The sequence below is a fragment of the Monodon monoceros genome, unplaced genomic scaffold (genome assembly GCF_005190385.1).
Source record: "Monodon monoceros isolate NGI ecotype Baffin Bay Population unplaced genomic scaffold, NGI_Narwhal_1 Super_Scaffold_12, whole genome shotgun sequence".
In the NCBI taxonomy this organism is placed as follows: Eukaryota; Metazoa; Chordata; class Mammalia; order Artiodactyla; family Monodontidae; genus Monodon; species Monodon monoceros.
In genome coordinates, this window is record NW_021703768.1 from 56,304,795 (window position 1) to 56,323,281 (window position 18,487).

General features: G+C 40.2%; 1 protein-coding gene across 2 annotated transcripts in view; it reads left to right on the plus strand.

Moving 5' to 3' along the window:
- The first annotated feature begins 93 nt into the window (after positions 1-93).
- MCCC2 (methylcrotonoyl-CoA carboxylase 2) overlaps positions 94-18,487 on the plus strand; it is a 64,181-nt gene continuing 45,787 nt past the window's right edge. The window contains exons 1-5 of one of the 2 annotated variants that reach the window (XM_029217393.1): positions 94-375; positions 3,746-3,812; positions 11,244-11,328; positions 13,517-13,618; positions 15,778-15,905. In XM_029217393.1, the coding sequence (XP_029073226.1) occupies positions 247-375; positions 3,746-3,812; positions 11,244-11,328; positions 13,517-13,618; positions 15,778-15,905 (511 nt within the window). In that variant the 5' untranslated portion in view covers positions 94-246. Of the gene's footprint in view, positions 376-524; positions 586-3,745; positions 3,813-11,243; positions 11,329-13,516; positions 13,619-15,777; positions 15,906-18,487 lie in introns of those variants that run through there. The other variant, XM_029217394.1, reaches the window with a different exon arrangement.

The following is an 18,487-nucleotide window of genomic DNA, read 5'->3' on the forward strand; positions in this document are numbered from 1 at the left end:
GCTTCACTTCTGTCCCTTATTCGCTGAATTCGGGGGGCGTGGTGCTCAGCGCTGACCAATCACGGGCGGCGTGCGCCGGCACGTGCCGAGGCTGGCCTCAGAATCGGGGAGGTTTCAGGCGGGTTGGGACTGCAAAGGCCTGGGCTGAGCTGTATCCCGAAGCGTGGGAGTTGGAGGGGAAAGCCTCGGCCCCGGACCGGCGCAGGCCGCTCTCTCACGCTCCTTCCTGCCTCTGTGCCTGCTGCCATGTGGGCCGCCCCGAGATTAGCTTTGCGGCGGTGCGCCCGCGCCGCTGCCCCCGCGCCGCGCGCCTATCATGGGGACTCCGTGGCGACGCTGGGCACCCAACCGGACTCGACCTCTGCCATCTACCAGGTAGGGCGGGTGAGCGGCCCGGGCTTGGAGTACCCAGCCCGAGTCAGTGATTCCTCTTCACCGACGGCACAAGGCGTTGGCCAGACTGGGAAGCAGGTACAGGGTAGGCACACTTCAACAGTCGCTGCTGTTTTCTCTGGATCCCCAGTCATGATTCTGGGACGCACCAGGGGGTCGTGAAGTTTGAAACAGAAAACAATTCCAAATCAGGTACATTTTAGTTCACTTTTAGCACTGGCACTATACTTTGTATCTTTAAAATCATTGGTTCGCAAAACCAGTGGCTCTCTGGTTTAGCAGTCACCTGGGAGCTTGTTGAATATATGGCTGCCTTAGCCCCACCCTGGAGCTTTTCCGTCTCTAGGGTGGGGTCCTGGTGTTTGCATTGTTAATGAAGTTGTTGAGAGGGGAGGGCAGGGCCTTGGTGGCAGCCAGCTTTGGGAACCACTGGCCTATCACAGCTGACCCTGGGTTGTGCTTACCAGACTTGAAATGGTTGGTTATGTTAATAGAAAATATTTATCTTTAAATGACTTTTCTTGGAATTGGGAGGTATCACAACGTTAAAGAAACAACTCCTGGTTTGTGAAATATCAGAGCTGGAAATTTTCAGTCTGTCCTATGGTTTCTAAGCCTGTACAGATGACATTTAAATTGTGCAAATAACTTTCAGAGAAGACTTTTTCTGGCTGCGCTGCTGCAGCAGGTGGGATCTTAGTTCCCCGACCAGGGATCGAACCCGCACCCCCTGCATTGGAAGCTCAGAGTCTTAACCACTGGACCGCCAGGAAGTTCCCTCAGAGAACACATTTTAAATAATTCCTGCCTTTGGGAAAACAAGGAGGTTGAAAAGAAATCAGCAGGCTGAGGCAGAAACAGTATCCAATGGGAGACTTCCAAAAGTCTTTAGATGTCCTGGGATCAGGAGAGAATGTTTAATTTAGAAACATTAAGTGGTTACTGTGGTCTAGCCACTATTTTAGATATTTGGAATAGATGTGTAGGAATGGAATCATAATTTTGTGTGGGAGATGACAAGAAAGCAATGCATTGTGATGAGTGATGTCTAAAGCTTAAAAAAGGTGGTTGCACATAGGAGGCAGTGAGTGAGCTGGATCTTGAGTTGGGTAAGAACTGGCCAGGTTCAGGATGGAGAATGGGAGGCAAGATTATACAAACTAAAGGAGTTATGAGAACATAGGTACCAAGTTATGAAAGTGGTTAGTGGGAGTGAGAACTTGGAAGTCCCAGCCAGGGTGAGGAATTCATGGAGTAGATGGGATTGCTTATGCAGCCAGGTAGAGGAGGGAAGCCATGTGTAGAAGCCACATTTAGATTTCATTTTGCAGTCTGTCTGCTAAGATGTTTAAGTAGAGAAGTGGCATGATCCTATGGACATGGTAGAATAATCAGTGTGGCTGCAGTGTGGAGAATGGGTTTCCCACCATTCTGAATATGGCTTCTTGGCTGGGTGTTCTCTTGGTTGCTGTAGACCTCTGAGTGTTTTCCAGAGCTCCTGTAAGGTTACTTTAGCCAGTTTTGGGTTGTTTTGTGATGTCTCTGTGGGGGAATAAGGGCCTGGAGCTTCCTGCTCTGCCATCTTTTTGAAGTCAGGTCTCGGCTGATGTATTTGATGGTGGCTGCTAGCTAGGGGTTAGGGAGTGTGAGCCTGAGATTATAACTTCTTTCTCTATGTAAAATGTTTTATGTTCTGGTTCAGTCTGTGCACCAGTAATTAGAATAAGAAAGTAGCTGTGCTATGGTGGAAAAAGCACTGGCTTAGTATTTCATGTATGTTTAAAAGCTAACAAGCAACATATTTCCATAGGGGGAAAAAGACCTGGTGGAAATGTGCTAAAGTGTCAACAGTGGCCCTTTCAGTGGGCAGAAGAGACATTGTAGCATGTTACTTTAAGAGTGAGTTTCTGGAGTTGGTGGATTTTGGTTTAAATCCTAATTCTACTACTTGTTAGCTGAATGACCTTGGACTAATTACTGTATGAGCCAGATTTTGCTTCAGTAATGCTGAGTAGCAACCAATCCCAAGATCTCAGTGTTCAAAAGAACAAGTATTTATTTTTTGTGCTTGGATCTATGGGTCGGTTGTGGCAGTTCTGCTCTAGGACTGTAATAGATTCAGGTCTGCTCTACTTGTTTCTTATTCCAGGACCCAGAATGAAGGGGCAGTGGCTGCTGTGGGATGCTCCTCTCGTAATGGAAGGCTGGGGCACAAAGAGGAGAGCATGGAAACACTTTGTCCTTCTTAAAGCCTCTTCTTGCAATTGGTACACTGTCACTTTTGCCCACATTCCACTCATCAAAGCAAGTAATACGGACAGATTCAGAGACTGTGGGGTAGGGAAGTATAATCTCACAGTGAACCTTGGCTAGGATGGGAGGGAAGGAAGAATTTAAAATAAGTAGTACAGTTTACCTTATGGTCTAATATGGCTGCTTAAGCTCCAGCTATTGTGTCTGAGTTCCGTGTGCAAAGGAGGAGAAAGGGTGAATAGGTAAAAGGACGCCCTCACCTTCTTGTCCTTTTTTTTAAGGAGCCTTTCTAGAAGTCATACCTAACAACTTCTGCTTACATCTCATTGGTTAGAGTTTAGTCACATGGCCACACTTGTCTGAAAAAGGAGGCTGGGATTATTTTATTTTTTTATTTTTTGGCCGTGCCATGTGGCTTATGGGATCCTAGTTCCCCAACCAGGGATTGAACCCATGCCATTGGCAGTGAAAGCCCGGAATCCTAACCACTGGACCACGGGGGAATTCCCCCCTGTTCCTTTTTAAAATAGGATCCATTTTCCCCCTGGGCTTTGTTTTTAATTACTTACTGTAAGTAAGTAATTACTGTAATTTGTCAGTAAGTGTAAAACAAGTATTTCTGCATTGGTTGGAATCTCCTCACGATAGTGGTTGAGGGGACAGAAAAAATAAGATGGCATTCTAACCCTCAAAGGGCTTATATTCATTGACAAAAGAAAACAAATACTAGAGATCAATTAAGTTCTGTAGATGTGTAAGGAAGGAAGTTGTTAAAATGAATGGGAGTAGCCAGAAGTTGTGTTGGAGATGAGATGGAACATCAGTTAGGCTTTAAAAGGGGGGTGAGATTTGGGTAGATGGACCAGAGAGGGGGGTGGTAGTGCAGAAGAGCTTGAGCAAAGACAGAGAGGCACGAATTAATCTTTTTTTACATATTGCAGTTGGCCCAGCACAGAGGCCACACAGGTGGCAAAGTGGCCCAGTGTGGAGGCCACATGGGGTTGGCATGTAATGCTGTTCTCCTTAACCCTTATTATGGTAAAAAAAAATCATTGCTTTCCTATAATACTCTCCCTGTTTTTCTTTGCTTCTGTTTTAGGAAAACTACGAGCAGATGAAAGCACTAGTAAATCAGCTCCATGAACGAGCACAGAACATCAGACTGGGTAAGCCCTCATTTATTCTTCAGTTTATGCTTTTAATTAAGATGTCCCTTATAATTATTCATTTTAGGAAAAACTAGTAGCATCAGGCTTTTGACTCTTCAAGACTGTGCATTTGCTGTTGGTGGGAATGTAAATTGAGGCAGCCACTACGGAACACAGTATGGAGGTCCTTAAAAAACTAAAAAGAGAGCTACCATATGATCCAGCAATTCCACTCCTAGGCGTATATCTGGAAAAGATGAAAACTCTAATTCAAAAAGATACAGTGTACCCCAGTGTTCATAGCAGCACTATTAACAAGAGCCAAGACATGGAAACAACCCAGATTTGGTTTAAGATGTGGTATATATATCCACATAAATATATGGGTGTATACTCAGCCATAAAAAAGAAGGGAATATTACCATTTGTAGCAACATGGATGGACCTAGAGAATATCATACTAAGTGAAGTAAGTCAGGAAGAGAAAGACAAATATTATATGATATCACTTATATGTGGAATCTAAAAAATAATGCAAATGAATCTATATACAAAACAGAAACAGACACACATAGGAAACAAACTTGTGGTTACCAAAGGGGAAAGGGAAGGGGGGAGAGATAAATTAGGAGTATGGGATTAACAGATACAAATTACTATACGTAAAATAGATAAGCAACAAGAATTTACTGCATAACACAGGGAACAATATTCACTATCTTGTGATAACTGATAATGGAAAATAGTCTGAAAAAAAAATATAAAACTGAATCACTTTGCTGTACACCTGAAACTAACACAATAATATAAATCAACTATACTTTAATTTAAAAAAAAACGCATTTGTTGGCATGCAGACATCTTATTTTTTCCTATTACTTGGCCAGATTTTCTGCTCTTATAGCACTGCCATTATTTGGGAGAAAGTAGATTTCCCCCAAATCTACTGGATTAAACAAGTTTGGGATTGAACCTGGGCCACGGCAGTAAAAGCACCAAATCCTAACCACTTAGACCACCGGAGAACTCCCTCATCAATTTTTAAAACTATTTCTTCTTAAGGTTTTTATTTCAGCCACAGCATCACACTGAAATTTTTGTTTCACTTGAAGCAACTAAACCATTTTCTGTCCATTAGTCATATTCATACTACATACTACATTTTGCGTAATTGTGCATTTTCTGCTGTGTCATGTAATTTGGAAATAATTTCTATCTGGGTTTATTGCTAATTAAATAAATGAGATATCCTAAAAGCTTTGTGAATTGTCATTTTTTATTTTTAAATTGTGGACATAATAGACATTTTTTTGCTTGGAAGAAATTGCATCATAGGGAGGAATATAAAATATTAATGTATAAACAAGTACCACATCACATTCTATTGTGCCCTTATTGGTATATATGATGATTTAGAAGGCTATGTGACTTGAAACTATTGGCCATGTCCAAAGTAAGAGTCTTAATATATTACAAGTACCTAACTGAGAAGGAACTATATGAATTTTACAGCCTTCATTTAAAAAGAATTCTCCCCAATGTCCTCATAAAGAATCTATTTTATCTGTAAACCTGTGGTTTAAGGGTATTGTTTCATTCCTGGGTATAATCTTATCACACTCAGGGGACAGACTTTCAGTAGAAGTCATTAGTGAAATAATTTAGCAAAACCTTGATAGATTTCTCTTTAGTTTAAATAAAAATGTTTTTTATATTTTTCTCCTCTGAGAATTTTAAGGATGGAGGCAAGGTAATTATTTAATGGCAGATGAACAGAAAGACCATCCAAAGTTGTATATTCACTTGTGTAGGTGTTAGGGAAGAAATAAGCTCAGTATTTTGGTCCTTTGTAGAATTTTGAGGGTGGAAGTCTGGACTGGTTACTCTAATAATTAACTTAATAATTATTAAGTCCATTTATTTAATCCCTCTAGTAAATTTTCAGTACCTCATTCATAACTTGAGACTTAGGAGTGGGTCTGTGAATTATAGGCATTATTCATTCCAAGCACACATTGCTGTCTTCTTTTGACTTAATCAAAATTAATTGAAAAGACCAGAAATTAAATCCATTTGGAATATCTTGGTCTCTGTCTTTTGTACTATAGTAGTTTAGGGTCAAAAATCAATTAAATCCTGTAAAAGTTACCATGACATGAACAAATAGATATGCAACTCAGTGTGGGACCTGTTGAAGCAAAGACCTCATTCAGGTGGCAGTAATTGCTCCCATTCTATCTATGACAGTGCAGGGGAGAATTAAAAAAAAAAAAAAAAAAGTGAAGAGCGTAAACTTCATATAGCTCCTTCTAAGTTAGGTATTTGTAATATATGAAGAATATTGTTTTGATGATGGCTGTATTCAGTTCCTTTGGATTTAAGTCACAAAAATCCAAATCAAACTTGTTTAATCCAGAAACCAACAACCAAACCGTGGAAAGGAAGTGCTGAATGAACCGGGGGGCTCCAGCTCCAACAGGACTCACTGTCTCTGCCCATCTTCTCTCATTTCAGGATGTGTATATATGTGTGGACTGCATTCTCTCTGGCTTCTCTGTGAGGTGGGGAATTATGTTGCTGGCAGGTCAGGGATTACATTCTTACAGTTTACAATCTGAAGGAAAGATCTAGTTATGCTTTCATCTCCGATTTGGAAAACTTTGATAGGTTCACTTGGGTCCCATGTTCATTCTTTGGCCCAGCCACTGTATCCAGGGGGATATAGTACTTAATGGTGCCAGCCTGGACCCATGTCCACCAGGGCTCAAGTGTACTGTGGCTGGCAACTCCTGGAACTTCATGGTGGTGGCAGTACTGTTTTCAGGAAAAGGCGAAAGGAAAGCACGCAGTCAAAAAGCAAAGACGTCAATTACACTGTCCCCAGACCACCCTTATTTCTCTCTAGGGAGAGAGGGGTGTAAGTAGGAGGGTGACTTGTGAAAACAGGGGTAGTGAATATTTGCCATCCTTTTTGACCAGGTAGCTCTCGAACCCCTGTTCTAAGTGTGAGGAAATGGTGTTAAAAAATGACACGAGTTTTTGTCTACTGGGTATGATTCGAGAGGCAAAATATCCTGCTGGTAGGCTTTTCAGAATGATGACTAGAATGAGGACTAGAAGCCATCGTGGAATAAGGTCTTGTCTCCTGAAAAAGAACCAAAACCCTTGTTGAGATGAAAGTATGTTTTGTTAGGGAGCAGAATTGATGAATTGATCATTCCCTTTGGATATGAAGACTAGAGGGTTTGAATAAGAGGTGGTAGAGTCCTCCAGCACTGAGCATCTGCTGGGGATGGCAGGTTCTGATCATCTGACGCTCTGGTCTCTAAAGGGGAAGAGGACTGAGCAGGGCTTCTTGGGAGGGAAGCCAGGAAAGGACAAAGCCTTCTTCACGGTGTTGCCTGGGACTAGTACTGTTATACCAGGAAGATGGATATTACACAGATATGTATAATTTAAAAGTAATACATGCTTATGTTATATAATATATATATTATACTTATAGAAATTTTGGAAAATAGAGAAAAGTATAAAGAAGAAAAGAAAAAAATATCACCTATCAGTAATACCTCTAAACACATTAAAAAAGTTATATTATTCAAGTATTGTTGATTTACAATGTTGTGTTAATTTCTGCTGTATAGCAGTGATTCAGTTATGCATATATATATATGTATATATATACACACATTCTTTTTCATATTCTTTTCCATTATGGTTTATCACAGGATATTAAATATAGTTCCCTGTGCTATACAATAGGACCTTATTGTTTATCCATCCTATATGTAATACTTTGTATCTGCTAATCCCAAACTCCCAACCCATTCCTCTCCAACCCCCTCCTCCCTTGGCAACCACAAGTCTATTCTCCGTGTCTGTGAATCTGTTTCTGTTCGTTGATAAGTTCGTTTTTATCATATTTTAGATTAATATGTGGTATTTGTCTTTCTGATTTACTTCACTTAGTGTCATAATCTCTAGGTCATCCATGTTGCTGCAGATGGCATTATTTCATTCTTTTTTATGGCTGAGTAGTATTCCATTGTGTGTGTATATATATATTTTGTCCAGATATATGCCCAGGAGTGGGATTGCTGGATCATATGGCAACTCTATTTTTAGTTTTTTGAGGAAGCTCCATACTGTTTTCCATAGTGGCTGCACCAGTTTACATTCCCACCAACAGTGTAGGAGGGTTCTCTTTTCTCCACACCCTCTCCAGCATTTGTTATTTGTAGACTTTGTAATGATGGCCATTCTGACTGACGTGAGGTGGCACTTCATTGTAGTTTTGATTTGCATTTCTCTAATATATAATTAACGATGTTGAACGTCTTTTCATGTGCCTGTTGGCCACCTGTATAGACATCCTGACTTTTATTTATTTATTTATTTTAAAACTGAATTTATTTATTTTATTTATTTATTTTTGTTTGCATTGGATCTTCTTTGCTGCATGTGGGCTTTCTCTAGTTGCGGCGAGCAGGGGCTACTCTTTGTTGCGGTGCATGGGCTTCTCATTGTGGTGGCTTCTCTTGTTGCAGAGCACGGGCTCTAGGCACATGGGCTTAGTAGTTGTGGCGCATGGGCTTAGTTGCTCTGCGGCATGTGGGATCTTCCCGGACCAGGGCTCGAACCCACGTCCCCTGCACTGGCAGGCAGATTCTTAACCACTGTGCCACCAGGGAAGCCCCATCCTGACTTTAAAATTCATAAGATTTCCTAAGTAATTTTCAGATAAGAAGGAGTGACAGTGTTTCAGTTTGCTTTGAAAGTTAATCCTTGAAGTTTTCATTTGATAGAACTTGTGATAAATTAAAAGGTTGACAATGATGAGTGGACTCTTGTCCTCCTTTTTGTCTTTTCCTTTCTTTCTGCCTTACTGCTACTACCTTTGTTTCAGATTTCTTCTCGGGGCACCGTCTTTGCTATCCCTTTTGGTTCTTGTTGGAGCATGTAGGATTGCTAGGAGTGGCTTAGTCATTTCTGTAGGTGGAACAAGGATTAACCCAGCTGTGTTATTCGTGGTAGCCAGAACTAAGTACTTTGATTAACACAAGTTAATTGAAGGGCTCTAAGTGTTTTGATAGATTCAGAAGTGCTTAGTTTTTCTAAAACTGGGTAATAACTTTATTGATATAGAAAAACACAAGTAGTTTTTGGTGGTTGAAAAGGGATCTTTTAATGACCTTAAGATAAGGCTTGTGTAGTTTTTAAAAAAATTTATTTTACTGAAGTATAGTTGATTTACATGTCATGTTAATTTCTGCTGTACAGCAAAGTGATTCAGTTATACATATATATACATTTTTCATATTCTCTTCAATTACAGTTTATTACAGGATATTAAATATAGTTCCTTGTGCTATACAGTAGGACCTTGTTGTTTAAGGCTTGTGTAGTTTTTGAAAACATTTGAAAATTCAAGTTAGACTGCATGCAGGTAGTTCCAGCAATGCATATAGCACCGTTGAAGTGACCACAGTTAGACATTTGAGCTGTGTACCCAGAGGCAGACAACTATGTCGCGACTGCCCCCTGGTGACAGAGATGAAAAGATGCTATAAACTGTAAAATGCTTCCTGATTTTAGGGGTGTTAAAATGCGAACAAAATGTGTATTTTAGAATCAGTGCAATGTGGTAAATGAGATAGAAGGAAAACATCAGGCTTTTCTGGCTCTGAGTCTGTGAGAGTGGAGATAGTTAAAGCAAAATCTTTTAAGAGTAATCCTTGGAAAACTAAGGTGCTGTGACATTCTGTCTTTTTGTGGTGGTCTACACATCCTAGGCCAGTTTAAATGCCAGAGGAGCTGAATTCTGTGACCTGAGAATCTGTATCAAGGATAGCACTCTTTCTGGTTTTTCCTAATAAAAACAGAATTCACTAGGTGCTCGGAATAGCAAAGTGAAGCTCTAGGCAGAATTAAGAATAGTGTTGCTCTAAGTACTAAAAAAAAAAAACAAAACACAGATATGTTTTCTTATCTCTTTTTCATCCCACCCTCCCCTGCCATGCTTTTTCCTGCTATCCCCTTAGTGGATGCTTATGTTGCCAAACTCTCCAAAGACCCTCACCCAAGCCTGGTCTTCTTTGCAGTGTCTTAGGTTTATTTTTCTTTAATACTTACTTTTAAACAACTTTATTAAGGTATAATTGATATACAATAAGCCGCATTATTTAAAGCTTACAGTTTGATGAGTTTTGACATATGTATACACCCGTGAAACCGTCACCACAATCAAGACGATGAATGTGTCACTCTCAGAAGTTTCCTCTGCCCTTTGTCACTCTCTCGTCCTCCTTGTCTCCTATAACTATACACACCTCAGTAGGACACTCTGGAGAAAAGAGGAAAGCTGTTTGATTTAATTCATACTATCTTGTAAGGCTTTCCCTCCCAGAATAATTTTCATTTTAAAAGATTAGATGCATGTTATGATTTTCTTGGTTACCTTAAGGCAGATTTAGTCTTAAAAATATACCCTCTACCTTTTCAGGAAAAAAAAAAAAATCCCCTTAGACATAGGGAAGTCCTGATTTGAAAATAAGGTTGCGCTACTTGGAGGCTTGTTTGAAATCTGTATGAACTTATTTTCTCACCTAAAAAACCAATAGCTTTCTTCAACAGCTGAACATTTCAGTAGACAAGGAGTATATTAAGATGGAATTCTCGGGCAACAGTGAAGGTAAACATATTAAGGTACAATTTGATCGTCTGTTCTGATTATTTACCTTGGTTTGCTGAGAGTGGGTTGTGGATATTCCCCAGGTACCGAACCCAGCCGTTCTCAGGCTGGGTGAGGTTTGGTGTACCCCTCACCTCAAGCAGCCTCACTGGGTTGGTTACCCCAGCAGACTCTTCAATTATTGTAATTTCCTTTAGTCTGGAGCAATGTCAGGAAACACGGAAGATCATCTCTGATTCAGGATACTAACAAAAGGGGACTTTTAAATTGCTATATAAGGTGTTCAACTCTCTCCTATTTGTGGGCCTAAAAATAGCACCTTTAGCTAAGGTTTTTTGTGCTTATTATGGAAATCATTTCTAAAATAATGCTTTTTACCTGGTACAAATGAAGTTAGGAACTTTTCAAATTTCACATAGCATGTAGGACAGTGCTAGTATTTATAGTAGGTGTAATAAGTGTGGTGGAGATGAGACAGTATTTGCAATGTATGAGATGCAGAGAAAAGTACTGCATTATTTCCTTAAGTAATTACTACTGAATTTAGAAAATGTATAATATACTGTGGGCTCAGGGATAGATTGATTTTTAAAAATGCCAGTTTCAATGATCTGAAAAATTAGCTGTTTTTCACAGGATATGTTAAATTTTTTAAAAAGTACCATATTTTGGATTAAGTGTTATATGTTTTTCTGATATTAAGTTAAACAGAGACCTTATAATGAATTCATCTAATCTAATCATATTTTTTATCGCAGGAGGTGGTGAGAAAGCCCGAGCACGTCACATATCAAGAGGAAAACTGTTACCAAGAGAAAGAGTTGACAATCTTATAGACCCAGGGTTGGTACATACCCAAGTGCTGGCTCAGGGTGTTCTCTATTCCATGGTGCTTTCTTAGACAGTTTTTTTTGTTTTTGTTTTGTTTTGTTTTTTGGCCGTGCCACGTGGCTCGTAGGATCTTAGTTCCCCGACCAGGGATTGAACCCAGGCCCTCGGCAGTTACAGTGCAGAGTCCTAACCACTGGACTGCCAGGGAATTCCCGTCTTAGATAGTTTTATAAATAAATGATTTTAAATTCTGGTTCTTATCGTAAGATTCAACAACAGATGTTTATTGCGAGGCTACTATGTGTCAGGTGCTGTTCTAGGTGCTAGTGATACATCACTGAACAAAATAGACAAAGTTCCTTGCCCTACTGGAATTTACATTGTAGCAGGAGGAGATAGAAAATAAACGATAAGTGTCATAAATTATATAGTATGTTAGAAGGTGATAAATGTCATGGGAAAAAGAAAAGATAGACCAGAGTACGGGAGAGAAAGATGAAGGTCAAGTTGTAGTTTCAAATGAGTTGGTTAGAATAGGCCTCATTGAGGTGGTGACATTTGAGCAAAGATTGGAAGGAGTGAAGAGAGATGGGCTCTAAATATCTGGGGAGAGAGCGTTGCAGGCGGAGGGGAGTGGCCAGTGTGAAGGTTCTGCGGTGGGGGCAGGTCACAGATGCTGATATGGAAGGGACTGGAAGGTGGTGGGGTGGCAGGAATGAACAAGGGAGTAGCAGGAGATGGGTGATTTCGGTAAGGGTTTCGTAGGCCAGTGTAAGAGTTTGGGCTTTTACTCTGACAAAAATGGGGAGATTTTGTAGGGCTTATCTGACTTAGGTTTTAAAAAGTTATTCTGGCTGTTGTCTTGTGAGTAGACTGTGGGCCTTGAGGGTGGAAGCACCAAGACCAGTTAGAGAGAGGGACTTCCCTGGTGGTGCAGTGGCTAAGACTCTGGGCTGCCAATGCAGGGGCCCGGTCAGGGAACTTAGATCCCACATGCCGCAACTAAGACCCAGCGCAGCCAAATAAATAAATAAATAAACAAACAAATAAATAAATCATAAAAAAATAAAAGACCAGTTAGAGAGAGAAATGAAGGCTCAAAAGTATTGTTTCGGGGGACATGCACACAGACGCCCAACCTGGAGACAAACACCGCTAACACCTAGTGTGTATCCTTCTATACTGTTTTTATGCAAATGTGAATCACTTTTTTTTTTTTTTAAAGAAAAATGGAATCATACTAAATGTGGTGTTTTATAACTCCCCGCCCGCGCCTGTCCCCTGTCCCCCCAGTGTATCCTGAACATTTAAGTGAGAATAATACAGTGGTTAAGAGCATGGTCCCTTATTACGGAGCTTATTAAAACCCAGCTCTGCCACTTACTAGTAGTTGTGTGACCTTAGACAACTGACCTAATCTCTGTGTTTCAGTTTCCTCATCAGTCAGTGGGGATCATAATAGGATCCATATCAGGAGGTAGTTCTGAGGAATGAATGAGTTAGTGTTTCTGAAGCTCCTAGGAGAGAGGCTGGCATGTGGTAGGTGCTACGTAAGTGTTAGGTGCTATTCTCTTTCTATATTAATAAACACATCTGTACAACATCTTTAAAAATAAGAACCTAGTGTTCCTTTGTATGGCTATACTGTATAAATCCCCAAGATGGTCACACTATATTTTTTTTCTTTTAAATTTATTTTATTTCTTTATTTTTGGCTGCATTGGGTCTTCATTGCTGCACGTGGGCTTTCTCTAGTTGTGGCGAGCGGGGGCTACTCTTCGTTGCGGTGCGCGGGCTTCTCACTGTGGTGGCTTCTCTTGTTGCGGAGCACGGGCTCTAGGCACGCGGGCTTCAGTAGTTGTGGCGCACCGGCTTCAGTAGTTGTGGCTTGTGGGCTCTAGAGCGCAGGCTCAGTAGTTGTGGCACACAGGCTTAGTGGCTCCGTGGCATGTGGGATCTTCCTGGACCAGGGCTTGAACCCATGTCCCCTGCATTGGCAGGCGGATTCTTAGCCACTGCGCCACCAAGGAAGTCCCCTAGATTTTGTTTTTGACTTTCTTTTTGTAGATTTTATGTCCAACACGCATATTTAAAACATTGCCCATTAAAGAAGAAAATTTCCTTTTCCACGTGTTAACTGTTTAAATATGATTTTTTGAAAAACGACATTAATTCAAGCAACATCTTTTCTTCCGTTCAGGTCTCCATTCCTGGAATTATCCCAGTTTGCCGGTTACCAGTTGTATGGTGATGAGGAGGTCCCCGCCGGTGGCATTATTACAGGCGTTGGGAGAGTGTCAGGGTGAGTATTCTGCCCACGCTCAGCCATGTGGTTCAGGAAGCAGGCCGAAGAGGCAGGGTGTCCAGCACTCACTGCTCTGCATGTGAGCATGTGAGTTTTATGCTCGTGATATTATTTAGGACTGAGGCTTCCTACCCAGACATGTGTTAGATTCATCTGTGGAGTGTGTGCATTTTAGCTCTTGAGATTCCATGGAGGCAAGGGCCAGGGCAAGACTGATTTTATCTTTCCACTAGAGCTGCTCTAGTGTTGGATAGTATGACTGAAAAAGAATTCACTCGTTTAAAAGGTCTAAAGTAGTACTTCATAGTAATTGAAGTTGACCTTTCTTACGTGATCATATGGTTGAATATGGTCAGCACTCTTTCTCTGGCAGATGATAGATGTGCAAACTAGTTAAAACCAAAAAAGAATTTATTGACTCTCTTAACTGATGAGTCTGGGCCTATCTGGGTCGAGGAGCACAAACAGTGTTACCAGGTCACAGGCTGGGTTTTGGTTTTGTTCCTAGGCAGGCCGAGCTGGCCACAGGCATCCCCAGCTTCTACGCTCTAAGCTTAGCAGCTGCAGTGGACTGAGAGCTCCTGAGGGTGAAGGCCTGGGACTAGAGCCCATTGTTGAGCCCACGGGCGTGGACGCTGAGTAGAAAGGCCTGGTCCTTGTGCTCACGTCTGAAGATGGGCTTTGGGGTCAGTCCCGCTAGAACCTCAGGGATCAAAAATAGAGAAAGGGCAGTTTCTGAAAGAAAGTTTAGTTTTGTTGCCAAAATAATAGATGCTGGGTAGGCAAAACCAATAGATGTCTAATACAGTATTTTTGTGGACTAATTTTATTTCTCATTCTGTAACATGTCTGTGACCTTTTAAAAAGACGAGTAAAAGTGGTTATGTCTCTTGTCCAAGGTCGTATATATAGCAAGTGGCAGAGTCAGAATTTCAGCGTAGCTTTGTCTGACTTCATAGCCTGGGCTCTTTCCTGTACCAGAGCTTCTTAAGCTTTTCTAGTGCAGCATCCCCAGGACGGAGGAGTGACCATACTCTGGAGGTGTGGGGGGTATGGCCCAGCACCCGCCAAAGCCTAAATTCCTTTTGAAGCCTAGTTTGTTCAATGTTAAAGTCATTAGAAATGTACATCCCACTCTATAAAATGTTAATTATAATGTGGAAAAAGGCTTTATCTATAACCTAGTGAATAAAATTGATGCTCAAAGGAGAGGAGCCACATACCCTAATAAAAGAAGTACAACACTACCTGAGGCTGTGTGCTCAGTTGCTGTTCTCTACTTCATTTTCAGCAAGGATTCAATGAGTTTCTTTTTCGAATTCTAGAGAATATAAAGTGAGGTAGCAAAAACATCATAAATATAAAGGTTAAATTTTGTAAAGACCACACTGTTGTTCTCTCCAGCTTCAAGTGAGCCTCTGATCTTCAGGTTTCCTGGCAATACTAAGAAGGCTCCCTTACTGGCCCTCTTCATTCACTTCCCTGCTTCTTGCGTGTTACTTGTGGGCCATGGTACCTGACAGGCTGGTTTTGGTGAGAAAGGGCACCACTAATGACTCATTATAGTATATGCTTTCAGACTACTATTTTAAAGTTTGTACCTATTGTTACTTTAAGCAAGGTAAGTGTTGTACTTTAAACTTCTTTTAGTTTTATAGCAAAGCATATGGCAGTGACATGAAGAAAATATGAAAAATAAATACTTTTGATGAATCAGTTTTCCTTTTTGAAAATTACCTCCCTAAAAGGAAATTTTAAAGGTTTACCATGTGGGATTTTCTCACCCTGAGACTTGGATTCCTTGTTATTGTTGTTGTATTATCTTGTATTATCTAGTTAGGACCCCTTCCTTCACAGAACCATTACAAAATGTGGCTTAGGTTGTTAGTTTTCCTCTACTAATATGGGGTGATGATTCTTTAAAAATCAAGTTAGAGTTTGTAAACTTATTAAAAGTGATTCATTTTATATAAATAAATATGTGAACAGTGCTTAAAACTTTTATATCATAAGATTGTCTACTAATGGCTGTCCCTGGCGATATGTACTAGAAATTGCCAGGCTGTATTGGGAGTGTCTTGTAATGAGATGCAATTGGTCTTTACTTTGAAGAACTCTCTCATGTTCTCTTTTCCGATGAAATTTCTGCCTTTCAGAGTAGAATGCATTATTGTTGCCAATGATGCCACTGTCAAAGGAGGTACCTACTACCCGGTGACTGTGAAGAAACACTTACGGGCACAAGAAATTGCGATGCAAAACAGGCTCCCCTGCATTTACTTGGGCAAGTCACGAGAATTGTAAAATAAACTGTTATTAGCTAGAAAAATAATAAGATTGTTTAGAAGGCTATGTATATATGACGTTATCAATGGATATTTTAAAAAAACTGTTGGCTTCTCTTATAATTACAAAAGAGATGCACATTCTTTGCTAAAAACTCTGGGAGAAAAAGTAAACAAGCACTACCCATAATAACATCACTGATGAAGAATCCCTGACAGTATTTTGGGGTTTGCCATTTTTTTCTCTACATGAGTGGTGTTTTTTTCTTCTATATATTGGGTGGGCCAAAAAGTTCCTTTGGTTTTTGAGTAAAAATAAAAGACATTTTTCATTTTCACCAAGAACTTTATTGAACAATGTATTCACCATTTTGTTCCACTACCTTCTGCCATTTTTCAGGCAACTTCATAATTCCATCTTCCCAAAACTTTTTATTTTTTTAAGCAAAAAACTGTTCCAGGTGCTTTTTACAGTCTTCCAGGGAATTGAAATTTTTTCCATTAAGAGAATTTTATAAAAACCTAAATAAATGGAAATCCGAAGGTGCAGTGTCTGGTGAATATGGTGGATGAAACAGAACTTCCCAGCCAAGCTGTAACAGTTTTTGCCTGGTCATCAAAGAAGCATGGGGTCCTGCGTTATCCGGATGGAAGATTATACCTTTTCTGTTAACTAATTCGGGACGCTTTTCCTTGAGTGCTGCTTTCAGTTGGTCTAATTGGGAGCAGTACTTGTTGGAATTAATCGTTTGGTTTTCCAGAAGGAGCTCATAATAGAGGACTCCCTTCCAATCCCACCATATACACAAAATCACCTTCTTTGGATGAAGACCAGCCTTTGGTGTGGTTGGTGGTGGTTCATTTCCCTTGCGCCACAATCTCTTCCGTTCCACATAATTGTGCGGTATCCACTTTTCATCGCCCATCACAATTTGTTTTAAAAATGACATGTTTTCATTATGTTTACATAGAGAATCACATGTAGAAGTACAGTCAAGAAGGTTTTTTTCACTTAACTTACGTGGAACCCAAACGTCAAAGCGATTCACATAACCAAGCTGGTGCAAATGATTTTCACCACTTGATTTGGATATTTTGAGTATGTCAGCTATCTCTCGCGTGGTATAACACTGATTGTTCTCAATTAATGTCTCGATTTGATTGCTATCCACTTCAACTGGTCGACCTGACCATGGACTATCGTCCAGCAAGAAATCTCCAGCATGAAACTTCACAAACCACTTTTGACACATTTGATCTGTTGTAGTGCCCTCTCCATACACTGCACAAATCTTCTTTTGCATTTCAGTTGCGTTTGTACCTTTCTTGAAATAATAAAGCATAATATGCTGAAAATGTTGCCTTTTTTCTTCCATCTTCAGTATTAAAATGGCTACACAAAAATTGACCAATTTTGATAAGTTTTTTTTTCAAATGCACTGCTGATATGACAGCTGTCACAATACAATCTAACAAAATTGTTTCGAATGAAGTTAAAGTCAACTAAGCACTAGTTAGAACCATGTTGTGGAAAAAAACGAATGAACTTTTTGACCAACCCAATATTTTGTTTTTCTGTTCACAATAATGGGTTCAAACCATGAAAAAATAATAGCTAATATATATGGGTCTCTTGAGTGCCAGGTACTAGGTTAAATGCTTGATTATGTACATAGTTTGAGCAGACATAATTTAAAGAAATTTAATATTCAGTGAAAGTAAATTTATATTTGGAATGAAAGTACATTTAAATCTAAGGATATTTTTAAAAAGACATAAAAGCAAGGCAGTTTAAAATTGGTACTTCCTGGATATTGGCTTAAATTGGTTTGTAAAAATGCCAGTATATACTGTTCATTTTTATGGATATTTGAACAGGTACTGATGAGATTTTTTTCTCCTATGAAAGTGAATTTACCTCGTTGATTCAGAGTGTGAACTGCATTGCACGTATAGAAAACAGCCCATGAGGCCCCACTGCTTGCAGGTGCTGTGCCCAACACTGTAGGGGATGCAGTGAAGAGTATTGTGTTGTCCCTGTCTTTAATGCATTAAATATCAATAGAAGACTTAGTGGTTGCAGGCAAGAGTGACAGGTATAAGACCAGCTAACTTTTTGTGGCGTTCACTCTGTGCACTCACAGTATGTGCTGAGCTGAGTGCTTCACATACACTATTTCATGTCATCCCAATTACAACCCTATGGGATAGCCACTGTTACCTTCATTTCACTGGTGGGGAGACCGAGGCAGTAGACTGGTTCGGAAACACACCTGTGATCACACAGCTGTGAAGTAAGGAAGCTCTGTTTTGAACTCAGCTGACATTCTTACCCACCACGGTAATCTGCAGTAAAAAAGAGTACCAGAGGCGACGTGCAATAAAATTATCACATGAATTCTGTAGATGATTTTCAGATTGTTTTAAAAGGGAGAAAGATCCAATTTTAGCTGAACTGGTTAAGGAGTTTTGGTGTTTCTGGGGCTAATCCTCAAGGGAGAGAATGTCCTAAACATTTCAAGTGGAATTCTGCACAGGGGTAGGAGAGCCTAATGTGTTTGAAGAAAACAGTACATTTTGG